This window comes from Danio rerio, chromosome 16 (genome assembly GCF_049306965.1).
Source record: "Danio rerio strain Tuebingen ecotype United States chromosome 16, GRCz12tu, whole genome shotgun sequence".
Lineage (NCBI taxonomy): Eukaryota > Metazoa > Chordata > Actinopteri > Cypriniformes > Danionidae > Danio > Danio rerio.
In genome coordinates, this window is record NC_133191.1 from 3,320,455 (window position 1) to 3,344,000 (window position 23,546).

Consider the following 23,546-nt stretch of genomic DNA (forward strand, 5'->3'; position numbering starts at 1 on the left):
ACATGCGGCATCAAAGTACTGCGACATCGGTCCAAGATGAGACGATCAATTCAGCTGGTGCAGAATCTGAAGCGGGACTGCAGGAGCTGTGATGACGACACCGTAATTACGCAATTGGCTGAGTTCACCGCATAACAACAAAGAGGGGTGTGTTTCTGAAAACTATCGTTAGCCAACTAAGGTCGCAAGTTCCGTCGTTACAAACATTGTTTGTTGAATTGCTGTTTCCCCAAATCCGTCACTTCAACAAACATTTGCAAACTGAGTTACAAACGTATGCTTGAAACTACACCTCTAGAGCTGTAGTTAGAAACAGTTCCTGGCTGTGTTCTATTGCCACTTATCCCCCCTATGCCCTATTCATTTAGAACATTCTAACATTTAAACTTGGAATTATTAAATAAAGCATTAAGGTCATCTCTCTTAGCTGTAATTTGCTTTCAAAGTATTTTTACAGTTCAGTTTTAGCGATCTTCATGTTTACGATTGCCCCCTTCACAGTGCACTTAGAAAACAGTGATGTCATTTTGAACACAGCCGTGGCTCACAACAAAAGCTATAGGTGACCTAATATTTAAAAGTGGAATTTACGTTACATATCCAAAGCAAAAAATATAGCATATGTTAATGTTTTTAATTTAGAATAGGTTATTTATTAAGTATCTGTACTGTATATGATAACGGCCTGATGGTTAGTACATTTCTGCAGTGTTTTACATGTGTCAAAATGTAAAAGTAGACTTTTCTAAAAATAAATAAACAATATCCTACTTAATAATTATCATCATCATCATCATTAATATTATCATTAAAGTAGGATTTTTTTTTCATTTCCTAATACATAATACATTTCATATCTCATTATTTATTTATATGATTTATATATGAGATTAGAATACGTGTTTAGATGATCAAGTGATTTGATGTTTTAGAAAAGAATATGTAATGTTCTCAATAATATCTGTAAAGGAAACACACGCCCTATATGTGCCATTTGCATATATTTCATTTAATATGGAAAGCGAGTGCACGTTTTTACCAAAACTAATATTGGATTTTTTTTTAAGTGCGTGTGCGTGTAAAACGATATAATTTACACAGATAAACTATGAGGTTTTCTCTAAATAAGTAGTTTCTCCGCCCCATTTAGAGCATCATTATAGGCGTTTTACGTTATAACTAACGTGGTTTAAGCGATGGATCTGCGACAGAGAAACTACGGGTTTTGGGAAACACTCATCACTGCATCATTCATTTCTCAAACGATGCATCGTACTAGGATAGTTCAGCCGCGAGTTACATCATTGTTTGGAAATGTTTCCCGTTTATCATTGGACAACTTCCGTCTAACAAACTTCCAAGCAAACAATAAACTTTTATCCTCTCTATCGTGTACATATCATGCTTATTAAAAGACTTCAAACATCGTACTGCAGTAGGCCAAATTAGAGCTGCACGATTATTTAAGAAAGAGAGCGATCTTAATTCGAGCCTCCCTCTAGTTAAAACTTAAGATAAATAACTTTATGTGATATGCCCTCATGCATGTCCTCAACTGAAGCTAGAAGTCTCTTTTTTTTCTTGTAAGCACCAAAGTATACTCGTATTTTAAAGGGGAACTATTTACCAGTCACCTTTAGAACTGGTTTAAACACAGTTGTGTGTCAGCAGTGTGTGAATATAAGCAGCTTCTATTAGTAAACATGAATTATATTCCTTATCACGCGAGATATAAACAGTCTGCAGAAACACTTTGATTGACATCCTCCTTTTACATGTCATCAGAGAGGGAAAGCCCCGCCCACTAGTGATCATCACTCCTTCATTAGCATTTGACGTTAGTCTTGCTTTTGAATCTGCCACTAAGCTGACACACAGGCATTTGTAGCTCCGCCCTCTTTTGAAAAGAACACAATCTCATTTGAATTTAAAGCGACAGTCACCAAAATGACATAATTAGGATCAAAGCTTAAAAGAGTCAGTTTCAGAGAGTTATAAACATTATTAGTGGTGTATTTTGAGCTAAACTTTACATACTCTAGGGGCATCAGTGACTTATTTTATATCATAAAAAGAGGCATGATAGGTCTCTTAACAAAAGCAGATAATTATACCTGTAGTGAGTCTGTAGTCGTCCACCTCTTAATACTGCTGTTGGCCGGATCGGGAATTATAGGCCACAAACACATCTTCACCCTATGAGAAGCCAAAGTATATTACTAGCACACTATAGAAAAGTTGTAAATGAGATCATTGGCGTATGCTTTACAACAAAAACAATCTTGCGTTTTATTTACTGTGATGTGGGGTTTCTCTTTAATTAACTGTGATTACACTGAATGTAAAACTCACCGTTCTTGTTTCCCAAAACAGGTAAACACAATAATGATGACGAGGAGAGATGCACCAATGCATGCTGGGATAACAAATATCACCATCTCAATTCCATCTGAAAAACATTTTCAGTTTGTCAAAGCAGTGATAATAGTAAGTGTCTGACTATACACACTCCTTATCTATATATATTATCGAGTTTTAGGAACAACAAATAATAACTTGATTCTAGTTGATCATTTAGTATCAGAAGTGGCTTATATGACAGGGAAAGGCCTCTAGATTATGCGTATTTTACTAAAATAAATTATGATCATGCCTTGATTTTTTTAATGATTTAATCAGGACAGTAAGGTCTGACTGCTTAGAAAAAAGTTTTGTCATTAACAGAAATAATGTCCAGTATAGAATATAAAGTCAGGCTGCAGTGGAGACAGAATGAATATTGTGTCTGACTCCATCATGAGCTTGGAGGACTGCATCCATACATCTCTGACATGACTCAAATCACCTATTAATAAAGTCATCTGGAATGGCAAAGAAAGCGTTCAGCAGGACTCCCAGAGTTCATCAAGATTCTTTGGGTTAATCTTCAATGCCTCCTCCTTCATCTTACCCCAGACATGCTCAATAATGTTCATGTCTGGTGACTGGGCTGGCCAATCTTGGAGCACCTTGACCTTCTTTGCTTTCAGGAGCTTTGATGTGGAGGCTGAAGTATGAGGAGCGCTATCCTGCTGGAGAATTGTCCCTCTCCTGTGGTTTGTTTGACTCTGCAGATCTCTTGCACACCCCCATACTGAATGTAACCCCAAACCATGATTATTCCTTCACCAAACTTGACTGATTTCTGTGAGAATCTTGGGTCCGTGTGGGTTCCAGTAGGTCTTCTGCAGTATTTGTGATGATTTGGATGCAGTTCAACAGATGATTCATCAGAGAAATCCACCTTCTGCCACTTTTCCAAATAATCAACTAGGAGTCAAGGCGATGAAAAGACTCTTTTTCAGGTAGTGTATATATTTATACTACAACCTTGGTGAATTTTTCTTCTTAATTTCTTATACATTTCATTTTTTTTATTAAATTAAGATTTTATTATAATTATTATTGCTATAAAATGAAACAATTCTGCATAAAACAGAACATATCCTATGATACAATGGTTTTTGAAGCGTCATTTGACAAAGAAGGATAAACATCAGATTATCAAATGATACTCATTTAATTAAAACCATGTTTATAATGTTTAATCTTGGGCGTCACGGTGGCGCAGAGGGTTGCACAATCGCCTCACAGCAAGAAGGTCGCTGGTTTGAGAGATGGGAATGGGAATTGGGAATGCTAAAGTGTATGGGTGTTTCCCAGTGTTGGGTTGCGCCTGGAAGGGCATTCGCCGCGTAAAAACATGCTGGATAGGTTGGCAGTTCATTTCACTGTGGCGACCCCAGATTAATAAAGGGACTAAGCCAATAAGAAAATGAATGAATGATTGAAAGTTTAGTCTTCTTTGTCATAATACAGAAATCAAATCTGATGCTACCTATCAGAATCAGAAAGAAATTGAAAAGAAAAATGCTTTGTAATTATAATTGAAAAGACAACGATTTCATTCATTCATTCATTCATTTTCTTTTCGGCTTAGTCCCTTTATTAATCTGGGGTCGCCACAGCGGAATGAACCTTGAACTTATCCAGCATCAGTTTTTATGCAGCGGATGCCCTTCCAGCTGCAACCCATCTCTGGGAAACATCCATACACACTCATTCACATAACAGACAATTTAGCCTACCCAATTCACCTGTACCGCATGTCTTTGGACTTTGAAACCGGAGCTCCCGGAGGAAACTGTCGCGAACGCAGGGAGAACATGCAAACTCCACACAGAAACGCCAACTGATCCACTAAGGCTAAAACCAGCAACCTTCTTGCTGTGAGGCAACAGCACTACCTACTGTGCAACTGCGTCACCCCTTTTGTGGAAACTGTTCTTATTTAGTTTAAATATTGAACAGAAGGTTGTTTAAAATTCAACATTCATTAATTTGTCTTCGACTTATTCCCTTATTTATATGGGGTCACCACAGTGGAATGAACCGCCAACTATTCCAGCATATGTTTTACAAAGTGGATGCCATTCCAGCCGCAACCCAGTACTAGGAAACACCGATACACACTCATACACAACACACTCATACACTACGGCCAATTTAGTTTATGCAATTTACTATAGCGCATGTGTTTGGACTGTGGGGAAAACTGGAGCACCCGGAGGAAACCCACGCCAACATGAGGAGAACATGCAAACTCTACACATAGAGAAGCTAACTGACCCAGCTGGGACTCAAACCAGTGACCTTCTTGCTGCGAGGCGACAGTGCCGCCGCTCATCTTTAATGTCCCTTGATTATATTAAAAAGTAGAATAATCATAATATTCACCCAAACGTTCAGTTGTCAGGGTCGAAAATGATCCGTTAACACATCCGCCCTTGGTACAAATGGATAAAAGGGCATGATATTTAGTGTGTGGTTGAAGATCCTTCACCTCAACGCTGGTCTCCGTAGTCATTATCTCTGAAAACGGTTCACAAACATCATAGTTAATAAAAACATCGTCCAGCCAATCATCATACTTCAACTTTAAATCCTCAAATACCTTTGATTTCGTTCTTATTGTGCCAGAAGTAAAACCTATATCCTTGGATGATCCCATTTCTCTTTTCGAGGGGGATTTGGCCCCAGTGAAATTTGAGGTGTGAACGACTGATCTCCTCATAATTCAGCTCTGGAGCATCAGAGGGTGCTGGGATAAAAAAAAATAATCAAGATTTTGTTAACATTATACAAGTGAAGACAGAATTATTAGCACTCCTGAATTATAAGCCCCCCTGTATATTATTTTCTCCGATTTCTGTTTAACAGAAAGCAGATTTTTTTCAACACATTTCTGAACATAATAGTTTTAATAACTCTAATTAAAATCTAATTAGGGTAGTCGTGATAGCATTAATTAATCTTACGATACTATACCAGCTGAAGTATCATGATACTAAGCAGTATTGCGATACTGTAATTCATAACCCAAATTATAAAGAAAACTGTCAGAAATACTATATTTGATGTTATAATAATGAATTGAAATAACTACTTGAATTTAATTAATAATTCTCTTAAGGCCAAAAATTATTATTTGCATCTCAGTTCACCTAAAATGCATTCATTCTTTTTGTTTTGTAGAAAACTGACCAACAAAAATACATTAAAATAAAGATACAAATTATACCAAACAAAATTAGGCTATATGAAGTGGTCACAAATTGTTTTAATGTGTCCTGTTGCTATTTGGGTTTTTCTTCTATTTGTTTCTCTGTCTTACCAGGTCACAATCCAAAGTAATTTAAAATTTCTCTTTGTAATTCGTTCAAAACAAATAAGACTTTCTCGAGAAGGAAAATTATAGGATATACCGTGAAAAATTCCTTGCTCTGTTAAACATCATTTGGGAAATATTTGAAAAAGAAAACAAACATTGACAGGAGGGTGAATAATTCTTCATCAACTGTATACCAAGGAAAGACTGTGTCCACTAGATGGAAGTATTGTATCAAGATCCAGCTGCTGTGTCCTGTATGAAGTAATCCCCTAAAAGCAGGCTACCTTTCTCACTGCTGTAAGCCAGTACAGTCACAGGACGTCCGATCCCCTTCACGTATCTGGGATAAATCGAGATCTCGTAGGGCTTGGAAGGCTCTAATCCTGAAATGTTCAATAAAAAACATAAATAAATGTGAAGAAAAAACTATAATATAGAAAGGATTAAACAATAACTTACTATATTTACTTCAAGTAAGATTATAAGCAATTTAAAAAAAATGTTTGAGCATATGTCAAGATTTGTTACAAGCCAATGATATAAAGTAAACCAAATGGGATCAACAGAACTTTTTTATTCACTATAATAAGTAGCTAATCTGACATCAGTTTTTAATGTATTGATCCTTACCAAGACTATATATATATATATATATATATATATATATATATATATATATATATATATATATATATATATATATATATATATATATATATGTATATATGTATATAGTCTTGGTAAGGATCAATATATATATATATATATATATATATATATATATATATATATATAGTCTTGGTAAGGATTAATACATACATATATATATATATATATATATATATATATATATATATATATATATATATATATATATATATATATATATATATATATAGTCTTGGTAAGGATTAATACATAATACATACATATATATATATATATATATATATATATATATATATATATATATATATATATATATATATATATATATATATATATATGTATGTATTATGTATTAATCCCTACCAAGACTATATATATATATATATATATATATATATATATATATATATATATATATATATATATATATACACACACACAAGCCAATGATACATATATGTATATGTGTGTGTGTGTATATATATGTATCCTTGGTAAGGATTAATACATACATATATATATATATATATATATATATATATATATATATATATATATATATATATATATATATATATATATATATATATATATATATATATATACATACACACACACAAGCCAATGATACATATATGTATATGTGTGTGTGTGTATATATATGTATATATATATATATATATATATATGTATGTATGTATATATGTATGTTTATATATGTATACATATATGTGTGTGTGTATATATATATATATATATACATACATGTGTGTGTGTGTGTGTTTGTCACACTTTAATGTTTCAGATCACTAAACTAATTAAATGTATTAGTCACGGATAACGCAGGTAAATACATCATGCAGAATTCAAATGAAGGTTTTTATTATTAAGAAAAAACTAAATGCAAAACTTTATAGCCCTGTTTGAAAAAAATAAATAAATATATACATACTGGAATTCGATACCAGTCAATACTGAAACTTTAAAACGTCTAATTCCCGCTAACATTTGAGCATTGTCGAGCATGTCCTTAAACAGCGCTGATTTGCCCTCAATCAACAAATATTCCTTGTTGATATTGTTTATGTTTAATTAGACCTTTATCTAATGTATTTATGGCTTGTTTGTACTTAATTTTCATATATAATAATACACAGAAAACCTTGGTGTTTTAGCACCCTAACTGCACGTTGTTGCCCTGGGGCAACTAACCAGAATCTGGTGGGAGGCTGGGGGGGACCACATTTTATGATTGATTTATTATAAGGGACCCCCAAGCACCCACAAATTAGGGTGAAATATTGTTTCCTCCTAAAACAAAAATTCATGCCATAGAGGTTTACTTGCATTTGTAAGTGATGTTAGTGTTTTTGTTAAATTGCAGTACATTAAGCTCTCTCGTCATCATAGAAATAATAATATATAGTGTAAACAGAATAAAGATACTGAATGAAAAGTCACAATGAATACCTGTGAGTGTAGTATTGCTCTTGTTTTTGTGAATCAGTGTGAAGGACAGTGGAGCTGCTGTGGTCCCGCACAGAGATCTCCACTCCAGCACATATGAAGTGACATTGGAGAACGCTGGGCTTTTCCAGATCACATGCAGAGACGTGTTGGATTGAGGATGAACGCTGAAGTTAGACACAGGCTCCAAGCCTAAAACAAGACAACAAGAGGTCAGCAAACAATCACATCTGCTATCAGAAGAGCCATAATTCTGACGGTCTGAATGGGAATGTAATACCTTTGTTCCTGTGCACTGCTACTGGTACTTCATTATGATCAGAGAATCCCACTTCATTCCTGGCTCTCAGGGAGATCTTTTTATCCCACTTGGTGAGACTGAAAAAGCAGTAGGTTTCTGTTGTAACACACAGTCTCTTTTTAGTGTCCTTTGAGTCCACGCTGTATGATAAATTCTGGCCATTGGCACGGAACTGCTGTGAGGGCTAAAATAAGATGAAAGAGAAGTGAAAGAGTTTTACATGCCATTTTTAAACACTTCAGCGGTGGATTATTTGTCTCGAGACTGCATTCATCTATTTTACGTTTTGTCAGAAAAGTGACTAATTTGTATAAATTCAATCGTAAGTTCATTGGCGTGAACATTTCCGTCTTTAAATTGCTGGGTGTGTATATGTCCTCTGATCTTTCTTGAGACACACATGTTAGGTAAATGATTTCGAAGGTGCATCACAGAACACCCTCACTGGCCACTTTATTAGGTACACCTTACTAGTATCGGTGTGGTCTTCTGCTGCTGTAGCCTATCTGCTTCAAAGTTGGACGTGCTGTGCATTCAGAGATGCTCTTCTGCAGACCTCAGTTGTAACGTGGTTATTTGAGTCACTGTTGCTTTTCTATTAGCTGGAACCAGTCTGGTCATTCTCCTCTGACCTCTGGCATCAATAAGGCATTTTCGCCCACAGAACTGCCGCTCACTGGATATTTTCTCTATTTCAGACCATTCTCTGTAAACCCTAGAGATGGTTGTGCGTGAAAATCCCAGTAGATCGGCAGTATCTAAATACTCGGACCAGCCTGTTTGGCAACAACAACCATGCCACGTTTAACGTCACTTAAATCCCCTTTCTTTCCCATTCTGATGCTCAGTTTGAACTACAGCAGATCGTCTTGACCATGTCTACATGCCTAACTGCATTGAGTAGGTGCCATGTGATTGGCTGATTAGATATTTGGTTTATTGAGCAGATGGTGTACCTATTAAAGTGGCCGGTGAGTGTACACTATCTTTGCAAAGCCAAAAAAAACAGGTCTTCCTTGTGATGTTCTAATGCAAGTGTACTTGACTTTTATACGGCCAGTTCTTGAGTATGACTACCTTAAAGTATCTCTGAGGAGTTAAGAGATGATCCAAAAGCAATGCTGTCCCATAATAGGTATTCCAACTTCAACTTTTCCAACACTGAGTGAAATTCGTGAGGAAGCCACTCTACGTACTCTCACTAAAATAATGACTGTTTATCACCACTGCATTGTTTCCTGCCCAAGTCATCTTAATGTCTTCGGCGACATCAGACATTTGCTGTACCCAGAAGTAAAACCAAACGTTATGAACTCTCCTTTATTCTTCGTACTCTAAAATTGTTGTTTACATAACTTATAAATTGTTGATGTTTTTTAATTATTGTTTTTATCTTGTTTATTATTGTTTTTACCTGTATTTTTAATATTTATTTATTTATTAGTCAGGGGATTTGTGCTGCAGTACCCTGTACTGTCAATTTGTAAATAAACTAAACTAAATGTACAATTTTTAAAAGGAGGCATGCTCCTAAATCCTAACCATGCGTCTCTTTGGAGGATGAGCAAATTGAACGGATGAGATTGTACAAATGAACACAATTTAGCCATTACACCACAATATTAGAAATTGCTGTGAGATTGCTTCAGGACTCTCACCTTCCAGTAGAGTTGTGCGGTCTGATTGTTCACTTTAAGCCAAGTGTCCAGACGGCCTGCTGGAGCTGAAACACAGATCTGAGTTAAGAAGGCTGTGAAGAAAACTTGTTTTCCTGCTGTTATTTAGTATAAAAAAAATTGTATATAAATTCACTAAAATTAAGGGGGATCTATTATGTAGTGTTGTGACGTTGTGCACTGTATCAAAAAAAATGATACATCTCGCAGTGAAGCAGTGAACTGGAGCTTGATTCGTTTTGCCATCGTCACATGATCAGTGACGTCCGAAGCGTCATTTTCAACTATAACCACGTGACTGCTTTGAATTTTGATTTAGAGTTTTAAACACCCTCGTGGGTCAGTAAAGTGAATAGCAAGATATTAGGCGTTGATTACATACATTTCTACTCTTTCAAAGCACTACACTTGCCCGCGCACCTGTAATTAAACTAAAATGCAATAGTAATTTATAGTATAAAGCTTTTGAACCATACTAAAGTGTATTATTTATAACTATTTTTAAAAAAGCCAATGCATATTGTAGTATAGTGTGTAACGGAGGCCACACTCATACACATAAGCCTCACTCCCATAGCCTCCTCCTGGTTTACAATTCTGCGTCAAGTGATCGGCATGACCCATGATGCCTGCCTTGCAGGTAGTCGTGCAACTAGACTTCTGCGTGCTGTTTGTGTTGGTCTGCAATAACACTTCCAAAACGCTAGCAGGCAGTAGGTTTATATGTTCCTCTGTGTCAAGTTTCTTTGCTGGTATTTTTTTTTTATGAACGCTATAAGTAGCTAAAACTAGCTCATTCAGAGGCAGGAACTGGCGGACGGGCAACAACTTTAATCATGAGGTAAACACAAAACAAAAGTTTCGATCTGGAGCTCCTTCACGTGACTTGACACTTGTAAAACACTCGCTCCATCGGGCTCCATCAGTACCACCCACACTCAGCACAGCTACCAAGGCGACCAATCACAGAGCTTCTGATGCGTCGCCATGCATCATCGTGTATTTACATTTTTTGAGAGGTGCGTGTCAGCCTTCGTGAGGGCTAAAGGCTGATAATATTTCTGCATCAAAGACGCATAGTCCTCGGCGTGGCCGTCGCGCACCTCTCAAAAGAGCTACAAATGCCCCTGTGTCAGCATGGTGGCAGATTTAAAAACAAGACTAACGTCCTATGCTAATGAGGGAGAGATGGTCACTAGAGGGCGGGGCTTTCCCCCTCTGAAGACACGTACAAAGGGAGAATGTCAATCAAAGTGTTTCAGCAGCGTTAATAAATAATCTGATGGGTATTTTGAGCTGAAACTTTACCGAAACTTTATCCTGGAGACACCAAAATCTTATCTTACTTGTTGTAAAAGGGGTCAAATCCAAGCCCTTTAAAAATGATAAAAAACTAAACTTTTTTTTTTTTTAATTATTTTGGAGATGCTTAAATCTACGATCGCCCATGTGGGAGCCATACTGAAATCATTCCTTACCCTTATTAAGTGTTGTAGCAGTTTTTGGGTCACTCCATTCACTCCATTCACTAGTTGCATAATATTTCACTCTCACTGTGCTTCTGTAATCTGTCCAATGGAGGAGGCTACACACTTCAATCGGATTTAGCTGTAACTGCCTGGAGGTATAAACCTAAAGCAGAATAAAAACATTTTAGACACCTTTTTAGATAACTGACAGTCTCACCTTGTGGAAAAGTGATGTCATCGTGTTTAGCTTTGACTCACCAGGTCTTTGTTTGGCTGGTTGTTCACGGTTTTCAATCTTAACTGCACAATGAAGGTCAACTGCAGCCATTTCTGAGTCTCCGAAAGACTCCAGCTGTATTTTAAACAGCCATACCTGTGAGCTTCAATCCTGGTAATACTTGGAGGATCAAACTTCACTGAAATAAAATACAGTAATAAACACTCAACATCTTTTTTATGGACATTTTGGGCTTTTTATAACTACTTTCATGGCTTGTTCTTCCATTCAGAGAAGATCAATATTTTTAATTAATTAATTTATTTTTAATTACCTGATGCAGGATTGTGTATAAGTGACAGTGTAGTGTAGAATCTGTAATACTCATCAAATAGGCTAAAATATAATGCAACACACTTAGGGCCCTATCATACATCCGGCGCAGTGTGGCGCAAGACGCGGCGCAATAGTCTTTTGGTAGTTTCAGCTTGGCGCAAGAGTCGTTTTGAGGCGTTGCGCTACGCTGTTTAAATAGCAAATGCATTAGCGCTCATTTGTGTGCCCATAGGTGTTCTGGTCTAAAAAGGAAGGCGTTCTGAGGCGGACCGCTGGCGCGTTGCTATTTTGAGAAACTATAATAGATTTTTCATTAGACCAAAACAAACCCGGTCTAAACTCCGGCGCAGAGTTACTCCTCGCTTACACACTGCTTAATACACACAAGAGAGCAATAGGCAAATATCTTTACATAAGAAAAATATTAAATATTAAGGATATATATAGGATATAATAAGAATAGATATAGAATATAAATATAAAAGATTAAAATATTAAAAAACATATTATTTTCTAGCCTACATAAATATGAAAAATCACTGCTTTTATGTCTTCTTCATCTCGGGAGGCTTTTTCAGTTCATTCATAACAATTTGCTTTTGTATAATGTTATTATTATTAGCAGTATTATTTATTATATCCATATTTATATTTGTTTTATTAAAAACAAGCTTAGATTTGCCCACCTGTCATGTTTTAGACCATATGGGGCACAGCATGTGTTTTAGGATATAACTCAGGTTTTTGAGCACACTTTGCTATTATTATTCATTTATTCGTTTGCTGGAAATTAGAACTGAATTTAGAAATAGTTTTGAAACGAATATTTGCGCTTAACAAACAAAAGTATTTATTTATAGACTAATTGATGTCTGTGCGTAAAGGTGTCCCTATCCACGAGCGAATGTAAAAGTAGATCCATTATCCCTCATTCTCACGCAGTAGATGTTCTGTTTAACAGTTTTCTGTTAAAGAACTGTCAACTGTGAACTGTTTGTTTGTGAAATGCTCAGTTTTTCCACTTAGACTTACTTTGCGTCCTGTAAATAGCGAATGCGCTCTTGGCGTGACGCAGCTGACTCTTAAAAGGAATGGGAGATGAGACTCTAATTGGTTTATTCTCAAAACACACCTATAACTTATGAAGAAAATAAACTCAACCCTTTTAGAACCACGGCGCAAGGCAGATTTCCCGTCCTTAAATTAGCAAAAACGCGTCCTGACACCGCCTGAAAGCATTTGCGCCCTGCATTTTGCGCTCTGCGCATGGACCGTCAAAATAGAGCCCTTAAATTGTATTGTAATTGTAACGTAGATCTAGCTCCCTCTTGAGGACATATTGTGCATTTCACTTTTGCTAAATTTGCAGTAATAGCCCGTTTCCACTGAGTGGTACGATTCGGTATGGTTCGGTACGCTTTTATGGTCGTTTCCACTGTCAAAAGGTATCTAAAGAAGAACCGTACCATAACACTTTTTGAAGTGGTACCAAAAAAGGTACCAAGCTGATTGCTTTTGGTTTACAGAGACATGTCACTCGCTTGTGGACAAGCAGGATAATAAAAACAAAGGAAACGCCATTTTTAAAAACGGCAGTTCTGTGGGCGCAAATGCCTTGTTGATGCCAGAGGTCAGAGGAGAATGAACTGGTTCCATCTGATAGAAAGACAACAGGTACTTAAATAACCACTCGTTACATGATGCTATCATATCAGCATTGAGCAAAATCTCTAGGCTGCGTCCGAAACCGCGTACTACTCAGTAGGTACTACATTTGAATTTAAACGTACTACTCGGCCGTTAGAATAGTACGTTCTTTACAGAATGTGAAAAGTATGAATGGAGTTTGGACGTACTACATCCGCCATTTTGTCATAGTCACATGACCTACCTGCGTCAATTGCGTCGCTTTACACCCATTCATGAGTTCCCTCGTGGGGTATCATGGGATAGCGCAGCGTGCATGGAATACACACTCCGGAATCTCGCCGAAAGTCATAAGTCATCCGGGTACTTCTCGCATACTGATTTTCGAATTTAATGAATTCAGACACACTACTCGGCTCGCATACATATTGCATAGTATAGAAGTATGCGGTTTCGGACGCAGCCTCTGAGTAATATTTCCAGAACCTTGTTGAATCTATGCCACTAAGGATTAAGGCAGTTCTGAAGACATAGGTGTACCTAATAAAGTGGCCGGTAAGTGTATATATTAGCAAAACCCCTATATTCATCAGCTCACATTTAAAGTCTTATCAGTTAAATGACCCGTTTACCTGTGTTCAAAGGGGTGAGTTTCAGAGGATCAGTGGTTGTGTTTCCAAAGACATTCGCTGCTGTCACAGAAATCTCCAGCTCAGTAAAATAGCCGTATGCGTCCCGTGGAACCACGTAGAAGTGCTGCCCGGGTGGGACCGCATAAACCTTTTGTGACTTGGCCCTGGAAAAATCAAATGAATAAAATGTACAATAGTTACGTCAGCAATCAAGTTGAATTTTTCTCTACATCAGTGTTTCTCAACCACGTTCCTGGAGGACCACCAGCACTGCATGTTTTGGATGTCTCCTTTGTCTGTCACAAAATTGTCTGTCAGGAATGTGGTTGTCACTTCTGGCTTGCTTGGTTTTGGACTTTTGGGGCTGCACATTTATGGATTTGCCCTTTAAACTTTGGACTTTCAGCAGTGAAACATGTAACTAAACTGAACTTCAACTCTGAAAACTGGACTGACACTGTTTCAACTTACTAAAAATTAAAGCTTTAGCAATAGTTCTGCCAGGAAGACTGGTATGTTACGTCATTTATAAAAGTTATCTCGTCATCCTATAACAACCAAGCGCGGTACATATAAACCCATCTAAACAATCTGTGTTGCTGTACTCAGGTGACGTTGCGAAAGCTTCCCTCCATCCTCCCCACCACCACCAGGTTGGCCTCGTCTCCCCTCAGGGATTGGCTTCACCCTGCCTTCATCTTTAGGCAGGATCTGCCAGCTCATCCAGAGCTCTACAACATAGATAGGCTTAAGCCAAAGGGCTTTATAAAAGGACAGTAACAAACTTACATTTATCCATCAATTCACGATAAATATCAAAACATTTATCTGCTTCTTTCTGGTAGAACTTCTATGTTAAAGGGTCATGACGCCCCCCACTTTCGGTTCAGCTCTACATCAGATTTTTTTTTTTTCAAAAGATGCATCATAATGGGGGTGGAGCTCCATGAGCAAAGGGAAGGAGTGGGCGTGGCCAGCAGGGGAGAAGGAGGGGAGTGAACAACTGTTGTCAGTTGGCTCACAAAATGAGACACAAACCATGAGGAGTTTATAAGGTAAAATGCAAAGAAATATACAGTAATTTAATCCCCCCGCTACATTTGTTATTTGTAATTTCATATACAGACAACCACAATTTATATCATTATGAAGATAATCGTGTTCACATAAACACTATAAATGAGGATTCTTCCTCAATCTCCAGGTCTGAATGCAGACTCAGTGCAGCAGGTCTCTTGCCCTGTCTATTTTAACCATTAGCCCTGTTGGTAATCTGGAGCATTTAGGCAAACACAGCAGCACAGCGCTGTGTCTAAATGTGAACAAACTCCTGATAAAAGACAACGTCCACCATTCTCCAATTCTCGTACTGCTCTCCCGACAAAAATGCTTGCTGCATACAAACAGCTTTGCTGTATCGGCGGCCCTGACAGCATTGCAGGGAAAAACATGCAACAAACCCTGTGGATCATGGAAACAAGCACATACGACCCTTTATTAACCGCTAAATACTGTGTGCCGTGGGTCTGTGTCTCACAGCTTGGCACTGGCAGGTCTGCTTTGCCTTCGGAAAGCACATGCAGTCATAAATAATTAAGAAGCCGGCTCTCCTCATAGGATAAGAAAACTCAGCTATGAATATGAATAATAATGAGAAAGTGACGCGTCATCTTTGCACTTGCAGTTTTGCATTACGTCGCCGATTTTTATCCGCCCCAAAAATAATTTTAAACCTGAAAGCTGAAATTATTTGACAAAGCTCAAAATGATCCAGTTTTTCCCACAATTACAGCTGACAGGTGCTAACATTGTCTTAACTGATGCTCAACACACACACAAATCTGCTAAAATCTCAAAAAAAGTACTCGAAGGTTTCGTGAACTTTTAAGCTGCTTTGACAGAACCTACATTGTAAAAGTGCTACACTGCAAAAAATGCTTTTCTTACTTACTGTAGATTTTTTTTTGTCTTGTTTCTAGTGCAAATATCTAAAAGTCTGCACAAGCAGAACATTTTGTCTTGTTTTAAGAAATAATATGCCAAAACGAAGTGAGTTTTTCCTTAAATCAAGCAAAATAACCTGCCAATGGGGTAAGCAAAATAATCTTATCACAAATCAAAAAAATAAGATAACTTTGCTCACCCCATTGGCAGGTTATTTTGCTTGATTTAAGGAAAAACTCACTTCGTTTTGGCATATTATTTCTTAAAACAAGACAAAATGTTCTGCTTGTCTAGAAAATGCTTCTTGATTTAAGAATTTGCAGATATTTTGACTAGAAGCAAGACAACAAATCTAAGTAAGAAAAGCATTTGTTTGCAGTGTATAGAATTAAATATGAACCGAATTGAATTAAACTACTACTACTAATCTCCATCATCATCATTAGAGATTCACTATTTAAACCAAAACAAAAACTCAAAACATCTTCATGTTCAGTGGTAAAGGACATATGTAAGGGGAGATGTGCTTGACTGTCATGCAAGACCTCCTTAAAGGAGACCTATTATGCCTTTAGTAACAAGATGTAAATTAAGTCTCTGATGCACCTGGAGTGTGTGTGTGTGTGTGTGTGTGTGTGTGTGTGTGTGTGTGTGTGTGTGTGTGTGTGTGTGTGTGTGTGTGTGTGTGTGTGTGTGTGTGTGAAGTTTCAGCTCAAAATAACACTCAAATAATGCGTTATAACTCTTTGAATTTTCCCCTTTTGGGTTTTGATCCTAATTGTGGTGTTTTGGTGACTGTCGCTTTAAATTCAAATGAGATTGTGCACTTTTTCAAAGAGGGCGGAGCTACAAATGCCCGTGTGTCAGCATAGTGGCAGATTCAAAAACAATACTTATGTCGAATGCTAATGAGGGAGAGATGGTCACTAGTGGGCGGGGCTTTCCCCCTCCGATGACACGTACAAAGCAGAATGTCAATCAATGTGTTTCAGCTCACTGTTTTTATCAAGTGTGATTATAAATAATAGAATTAAATCATTTTCACCATTAGGAGCTGCTTATATTCACACACTGCTGTTATAAAGCTGTGTTTAAAGCCCGAATAAAGGTGATTTTTGCATAATAGACCCCCTTTAAAGGCATACTTCACCCAAAAATGTTTAATTCTGTCATCATTTACTCATCCTCCACTTGTTGCAAACCTTTGTAAGTTTCTTTCTTCTGTCGAAATCAATGAAAGACTTACACAAGAGCAGCAATTGGCATCCATTTCTTGTTCCTCTTATGGATGCCAGTAGCTGCTTTTTTCTGATATTATATTTTGTGTTCAACAGAAATTAAAACAATTCATAAAAGTTTTTTTTTTTTTGTGTGAACTTTATTCCTTTAAGGAGTAATCATAAAATAACTCGAAAATTATAAAAAAATAAAGATCAAATAAATAATTACGCATACCTAAATAAATGCAGAGTATAGTTGGTAGGAAGATTTGCTATTTCCTGAACAGGATTCCAGTCACACCGGAGGCTGGGCATTTTCACTAAAGTCAAAGCACAGCTCAGGTTATGAGGAACTGGCGGATCTGTAAAGACAAAATCTGAATATTTTACAATCAAAATTACAGGAAGGGTAATTTTATTTATAGAACTGCAGAAAATAGGAGTAGACAGTATATTAGATTTAATGGATAGGTCTCAAACTCAATTCCTGGAGAGCCGCAGCTCTGCACAACTTTGCTCCAACTCTATTCAAACACAGCTGATCCAAATAAAAATAATAATAATAATAATAATTCCTTACATTTATATAGCGCTTTTCTGGGCACTCAAAGCACTTTACACAATGGTGGGAATCTCCTCATCCACCACCAGTGTGCAGCATCCACCTTCCATTATTTTTACCAGATTGAGAAGATTTTGTGATTCTTGGGAAATCAGTTCCATTCATCTTGTAAAGTTTTAAAGTCTTTATTAAAAATGCTACTCAGTAAATGACAAACTTGTTCAATTTAATAATATTTCACCCAGTTGCTTTCAGTCTGAAGAAGAAATGAATCATGTATTTGAAAACTATTTAGTGGTGAGTTTTCTGTATTTTGCAATTCTGCTTAAAACACTTAATTAAAAAAAATCACCATTTTCTCTTTAGATTTATTATTAATCTGCTAAAATCTCTGGCCAAGTTGAACATCCATAAATGTAAATTCTTAAGGACAACTCTTCATTTTTTATTTTCAGGAAGAACATTGATATGTTATATATATATTAACTCTTTAAGAAACACTACAAATATTCTAATGACGTGATTCCTATAAGTTTATATGATTTCTTTTGTTTAAGTCCTATTAATTTAGACCATGTTCACTTTTAGCTGGTCATCTTCCAGTCGGAAAAACATCCAGTTGGAGATGACTAAAACCAGGCTGGTCCACCAGCTAAAAAAAGTGTTACTCCTCACCAGTGTTAAACATAAAGCATAATATATTACAGTCTTAAGTCAATTTTAAAGAGTAACTAAATGTGTTAGTTACTTTTTAGGGGAAGTAATCTTAAAGTATGTTGATACTTATGTATAATCTGAAAGTACGAGTTATGCCATGTTAATGTAGCTTAAAAATGGTAATGTATTAATTTTTACCCAACACTGCTCATCACCAGACTGGGGAGATTTTGTGATTGTTATAAAAACAGTTGCATTCACCTTGTAAAGTTGTTGAAGTCTCTATTAAAAATGCTGCTGAGTAAATTACAAACTTGCTGAATTGAATAATATTTCACCCAATTGTCTTGGTGATGAATCATGTATTTGGTTAGTTTATTGGTACATTTTCTGTATTTTCCAATTGTGCTTAACCTTTGATTAAAGAAAATCCTAATATGTCTGGTCAAGCTGGTTTAAAATTGAGCTAAAGATGGTTTTATACTCGAACATTCCCTCATTTTTGAACTGTGACACTGTGCCTATATATTGTACTTTGAATAATGGCTCTGAAATCACACGCAAATGTAACCCCACCGCTCCGAGCCGGTATCGAACCGGCGACCTCCTGCATGGGAGTCGGTTGCTCTAACAAGGACACTAAAGACCATGGCCTCTAGCATCTGTCGCTAGAGCACCTTTAGAGGTCAGAGGAGTGAAGTTTACCTGCACAGCACATACTAGCTGGTCTCCGTTACACTCACCCCCCTAAACCTCACTCCCATCCGGGTCACGGCACCATTGTAACCCCGCCAGTCTTACACCACCCAACCCAATTCGAGCTGGTATCGAACCGGCAACCTTCCGCATGGGAGTCAGTTGCTCTAACAAGGAGGCTAAAGACCATGGCCTCTAGCGTTCTTTAGAGGTCAGAGGAGTGAGGTTTACCTGCACAGCACTTACTAGCTGGCCTCCGTTACACAAGCAAGACTTGAAAACAACATAAGCACCATTTAATTGACTGTGAGGAATGCTGTACTTTGATATTCATTGACTGCTAATATGTTTTCTCTATTTAGAATATGCAAACATTACTTTTATATTATATTATTAAGGAGAAAGTCTGAATGTGTGAATATAAGACCAACTTTACCCCGCTTGGTTTGAGCTACTCATCTTCCAGGCTTGGAAATGGCTAAAACCCTTGCTAGTCTAACACCATGCCAGTCAACCAGGTAAAACCTGTAGACTTTGATATGAATTCAAGCACATACTCACTTCCATTTTTAACTTCCACTCCATCCACAATCTGGCAGTCCTCCTGAACACACACAAGACAGAGTATGCTTGCGCTTGTGTCTTGAAGGCGAGGTATGAGCACACTGTATGTCATGTTACTCTCCTGATTGGTGTAATTTCTTGGGACAACCTGGCCGTCGATCCTCCACTGCACGTAAAACACTTTGCCTTTGGTCAGGGGGCAGTCTTCCTCGATGGAGCAGGACACAGAAACCGGAGATCCAGCCAAAACCACAGGCGCAGGCGTGTAGACATTCCCACACGATGATGCTCCAGTCACTGTCGGTAGTAAATGTGCAAGGTAACACTACAGTTTAAGTCACAAATCACACTATTTATGATTTACTGGCCTTTATTATCATTCATTCATTTTCCTCTGGCTTAGTCTCTTATTTATCAAGGGTCACCACAGCGAAATGAACCACCAACTATTCCGACACATTTTTTACAAAGCTGTAACCCAGTACTGGAAAACACCCATACACTCTCGTTAACACACATACACTATGGCCAATTTAGTTTATCCAATTCACATTAAGGGCATGTGTTTACTGTGGGGGAAGCCGGCCCAGAGCACCTGAGAGAAACCCAAACCAACACGAGGAGAACATGCAAACTTCATACAAAGAGGCCAAATGGCCAAGCTGGGACTTAAACCAGCAACCTTCTTGCTGTGAGGTGCAGTGCTTACCACTGAGCCACTGTTCTTTGGCGACCCCTGATGAATAAAAGGACTTAAGTTGATGGAAAATTAATGAATATTTAGCTTTTATTAGCATTTAGTTTGCATTTTATGGAAGAACTCAGATTTGTATAGACCAGGGGTGCCCAAACTCGGTCCTGGAGGGCCGGTGTCCTGCAAAGTTTAGTTCCAACCCCAATCAGACACACCTGGTCTAGCTAATCAAGCTCTTAAGCTGCGGTCACACTAGAGTTTGAGCATGCGATATTCTGTCGTGCAGCGCTGCGAAAAGGGGCGGGATTAAACAAGATTATTAGACATTTTAAAAGCAAGCGATTGCTCCATGTTTTAAATTTCTGTCCAGAGAGTTCATGTTTTGATCCTCGATGGGTCTCACACAGTCAAGTGATGCAGTTTCGCAGGTCAGAGTTTACCAAGCTTGAATTTGTATATATATAAACATTTTGATTCAATTGTAATTATATTTGTTATTACTTGGCAGAATAATAAAAAAGCATAAATAATTTTACTATCAACTACAAACATTCAAAATAATCATATAAGTGAACACGATGAGAAAAAGATTGAGCTAAAATAACATTAGTTAAGCTCAAATAATACCAAACCACTTCACAGGTCTCGTGACTTAGCATTGCGTGGCATGTTCCCGACAACATCCTCCAATGAAGCTATTTCAAAATGTGTGTTGTTGCACGACATCAGAAAAAAAAAGAGTAAGTTTAACTGTCATGACTGCTGTAATAAATGAAATAGTCCAAAATATGTGTGAAAATAAAATGAAAATGAATGAAAAGGTAACTGTTTTTGTTTCTTTTTAGATAACTTGTTTTAAGTCAGACAAAGGACAGTAAAGGATCTTGTAATCACGCACTGTAAAAATGTTTTACACAATCTTGTTGTGTTGTGACAACAAGAACACTGTAAATGCCAATAAGTTCAGGCAACTAAAACTGTTTGAGGAAACCGATTGCTACAAACCATTTGAGTTAAAGTACTATGAACTTACTCCATTTATGTTGAAGTAATGAGGTATTTAATTTACTCTTTACCTTCAACACAGTTCAAAACTCTTTTCAAATGAGTAGAATTGACTTTCAGTACATTTAGAGTTTCTACACTCATTTAATTGATAAAGTTGACTGTTGAGTTTAACAGTGAAGGAATGAATTTCACTTATTTGTTTTTTTGTCACAAATTGAAGTTGATTGAAGATAAAAGAATTAAGTTGTCCATTAAAAAACTCAAGAATTGTCTTGATTCGGCTCATTTTATCTTAGTTTGAACAAACAACAAACATACTTTTTGTGAGCATATACACTATAAAAAATGCTGGGTTTTACACAATTCATGTTGTCCCTACACTGTCAACGGTTATTACAAATTGAAGTGGAAATAGACATAAAACAAGTAAGTTGTCCCAAAATACAACTCAAGAATTGTGTTGTTTCAGCTCATTTTATATAAGTAGTTTCAGCAAACATACTTTTTTGTGTGTAATAAGATTTGTAAAAATGTATATTTACCTTTTATCACAACATAAATATACATCCACAGCAGAAGCACAAGCGAGACGGATGCCATGGTTATGATGACTGAAAGAAAAAGCAAAACCGTGTTACCATTTCAGAGAACTTAGTTAGTGTTGTACACATTTAAATTGACTGAACATAAAATAATTAAGTTGTCCCAAAAACCTCAAGAATTGTGTTGTTTCAGCTTTTTTTAATAAGTAGTTTGAAAAAAAAAAAAGACAGCAAACGTCATTGAAATGTGTCCTGATTAATTAGACTTTTTGACATGATTTTAGAGTAACAACAGTCGATATATCATAAAATCATTAATATTCTATAACTGTGATGTTAAATACACGTTGACACTCCAGGTTATTTAAAATATAACATTTGGTATGTAATTGCACAGTTATTTGTAAAAACACTCAAAAATGGTGTTTACTGGTTGTACAAGTTTAAGTTGACTGAATATAACAATTAAGTCGTCCCCAAAAACTCCCAAGAATTGTGTTGATTCAGCTCATTTTAAATAAGTAGTTTGAACAAACAGCAAACATCATTTTTTGTGTGTGTAAATTAAAACATTTCCCCCCAAAAATCTCAAGAATTGTGTATGTTTTACCAAATTCAGTGTAATAACAGTCGATATATATCATACAATCATGAATATTCATTAACTGCGACATTAAATCTTTACACTTTGACACTCTAGGGCAGGGGTGTCAAACTCAGTTCCTGGAGGGCCGAAGCCCTGCACTGTTTAGTTCCAACCCTGCTCCAACACACTTACCTGTAGGTTTCAAACAAGCCTGAAGGACTCAATTAGTTTGATCAGGTGTGTTTAATTAGGGTTGGAACTGAACTGTGCAGAGCTGCGGCCCTTTCGGAACTGAGTTTGAAACCTGTGATCTAGGGTATTTTAAATATAACATTTGGTATTTAATTACACAAAAGTTAAATGATGTTCATGTTTGTTTAAACTACTTATTTAAATTGAGTTGAATCAACACAATTCTTGAGTTTTTTTTTTAATGGGACAACTTAATTGTTTTATGTTCAATCCACTTACATTTGTGAAAACTAATAAATTAATTTAACTCCGTCATGTCGTGCCCACACAAATTGATTGTGTGAAACCAGCATTTTGTTACAGTAATGTAAATCAGACACTTTAATACGCTTTTCATCTTCATAATTATAAATACACTCTATTTTGTACATTTACGTAACATAGATGTATTTAAATCATCATATTTAGTGTGAATTAAATTTATTTACTGTAAAAAAAAAATGCTGGGTCCACACAAATCCATTAAGTGAACTTAATTGTTTTTACAATTTTAAGTTGACTGAACAATTAAGCTGTCCCCCCAAAAATCCCAAGAACTGTGTTGATTCAGCTCATTTTAAATAAGTAGTTTGAACAAACAGCAAACATTATTTTTTGAGAGTAAATTAAAACGTTGTCCCCAAAAAATCTCAAGAATGGTTTATGTTTTACTGAATTCAGTGTAACAACAGTCAATATTTCATACAATCATAAATAT

General features: G+C 36.5%; 1 protein-coding gene across 5 annotated transcripts in view; it reads right to left on the reverse strand.

Moving 5' to 3' along the window:
• csf3r (colony stimulating factor 3 receptor) overlaps positions 1-23,546 on the reverse strand; it is an 83,019-nt gene that overhangs the window by 2,372 nt on the left and 57,101 nt on the right. For 3 of the 5 annotated variants that reach the window (XM_073924432.1, XM_073924433.1, XM_005173451.6), the window contains 14 exons: positions 22,012-22,080; positions 19,765-20,064; positions 17,524-17,650; positions 14,125-14,288; positions 11,551-11,708; positions 11,302-11,455; positions 9,806-9,870; positions 8,127-8,331; positions 7,850-8,038; positions 5,995-6,093; positions 4,994-5,140; positions 4,777-4,911; positions 2,353-2,449; positions 2,115-2,196 (listed from right to left, as the gene is read on the reverse strand). In XM_073924432.1, coding sequence (XP_073780533.1) covers positions 2,115-2,196; positions 2,353-2,449; positions 4,777-4,911; positions 4,994-5,140; positions 5,995-6,093; positions 7,850-8,038; positions 8,127-8,331; positions 9,806-9,870; positions 11,302-11,455; positions 11,551-11,708; positions 14,125-14,288; positions 17,524-17,650; positions 19,765-20,064; positions 22,012-22,069 — 1,980 coding nt within the window. In that variant the 5' untranslated portion in view covers positions 22,070-22,080. 5 annotated transcript variants of the gene reach the window in all.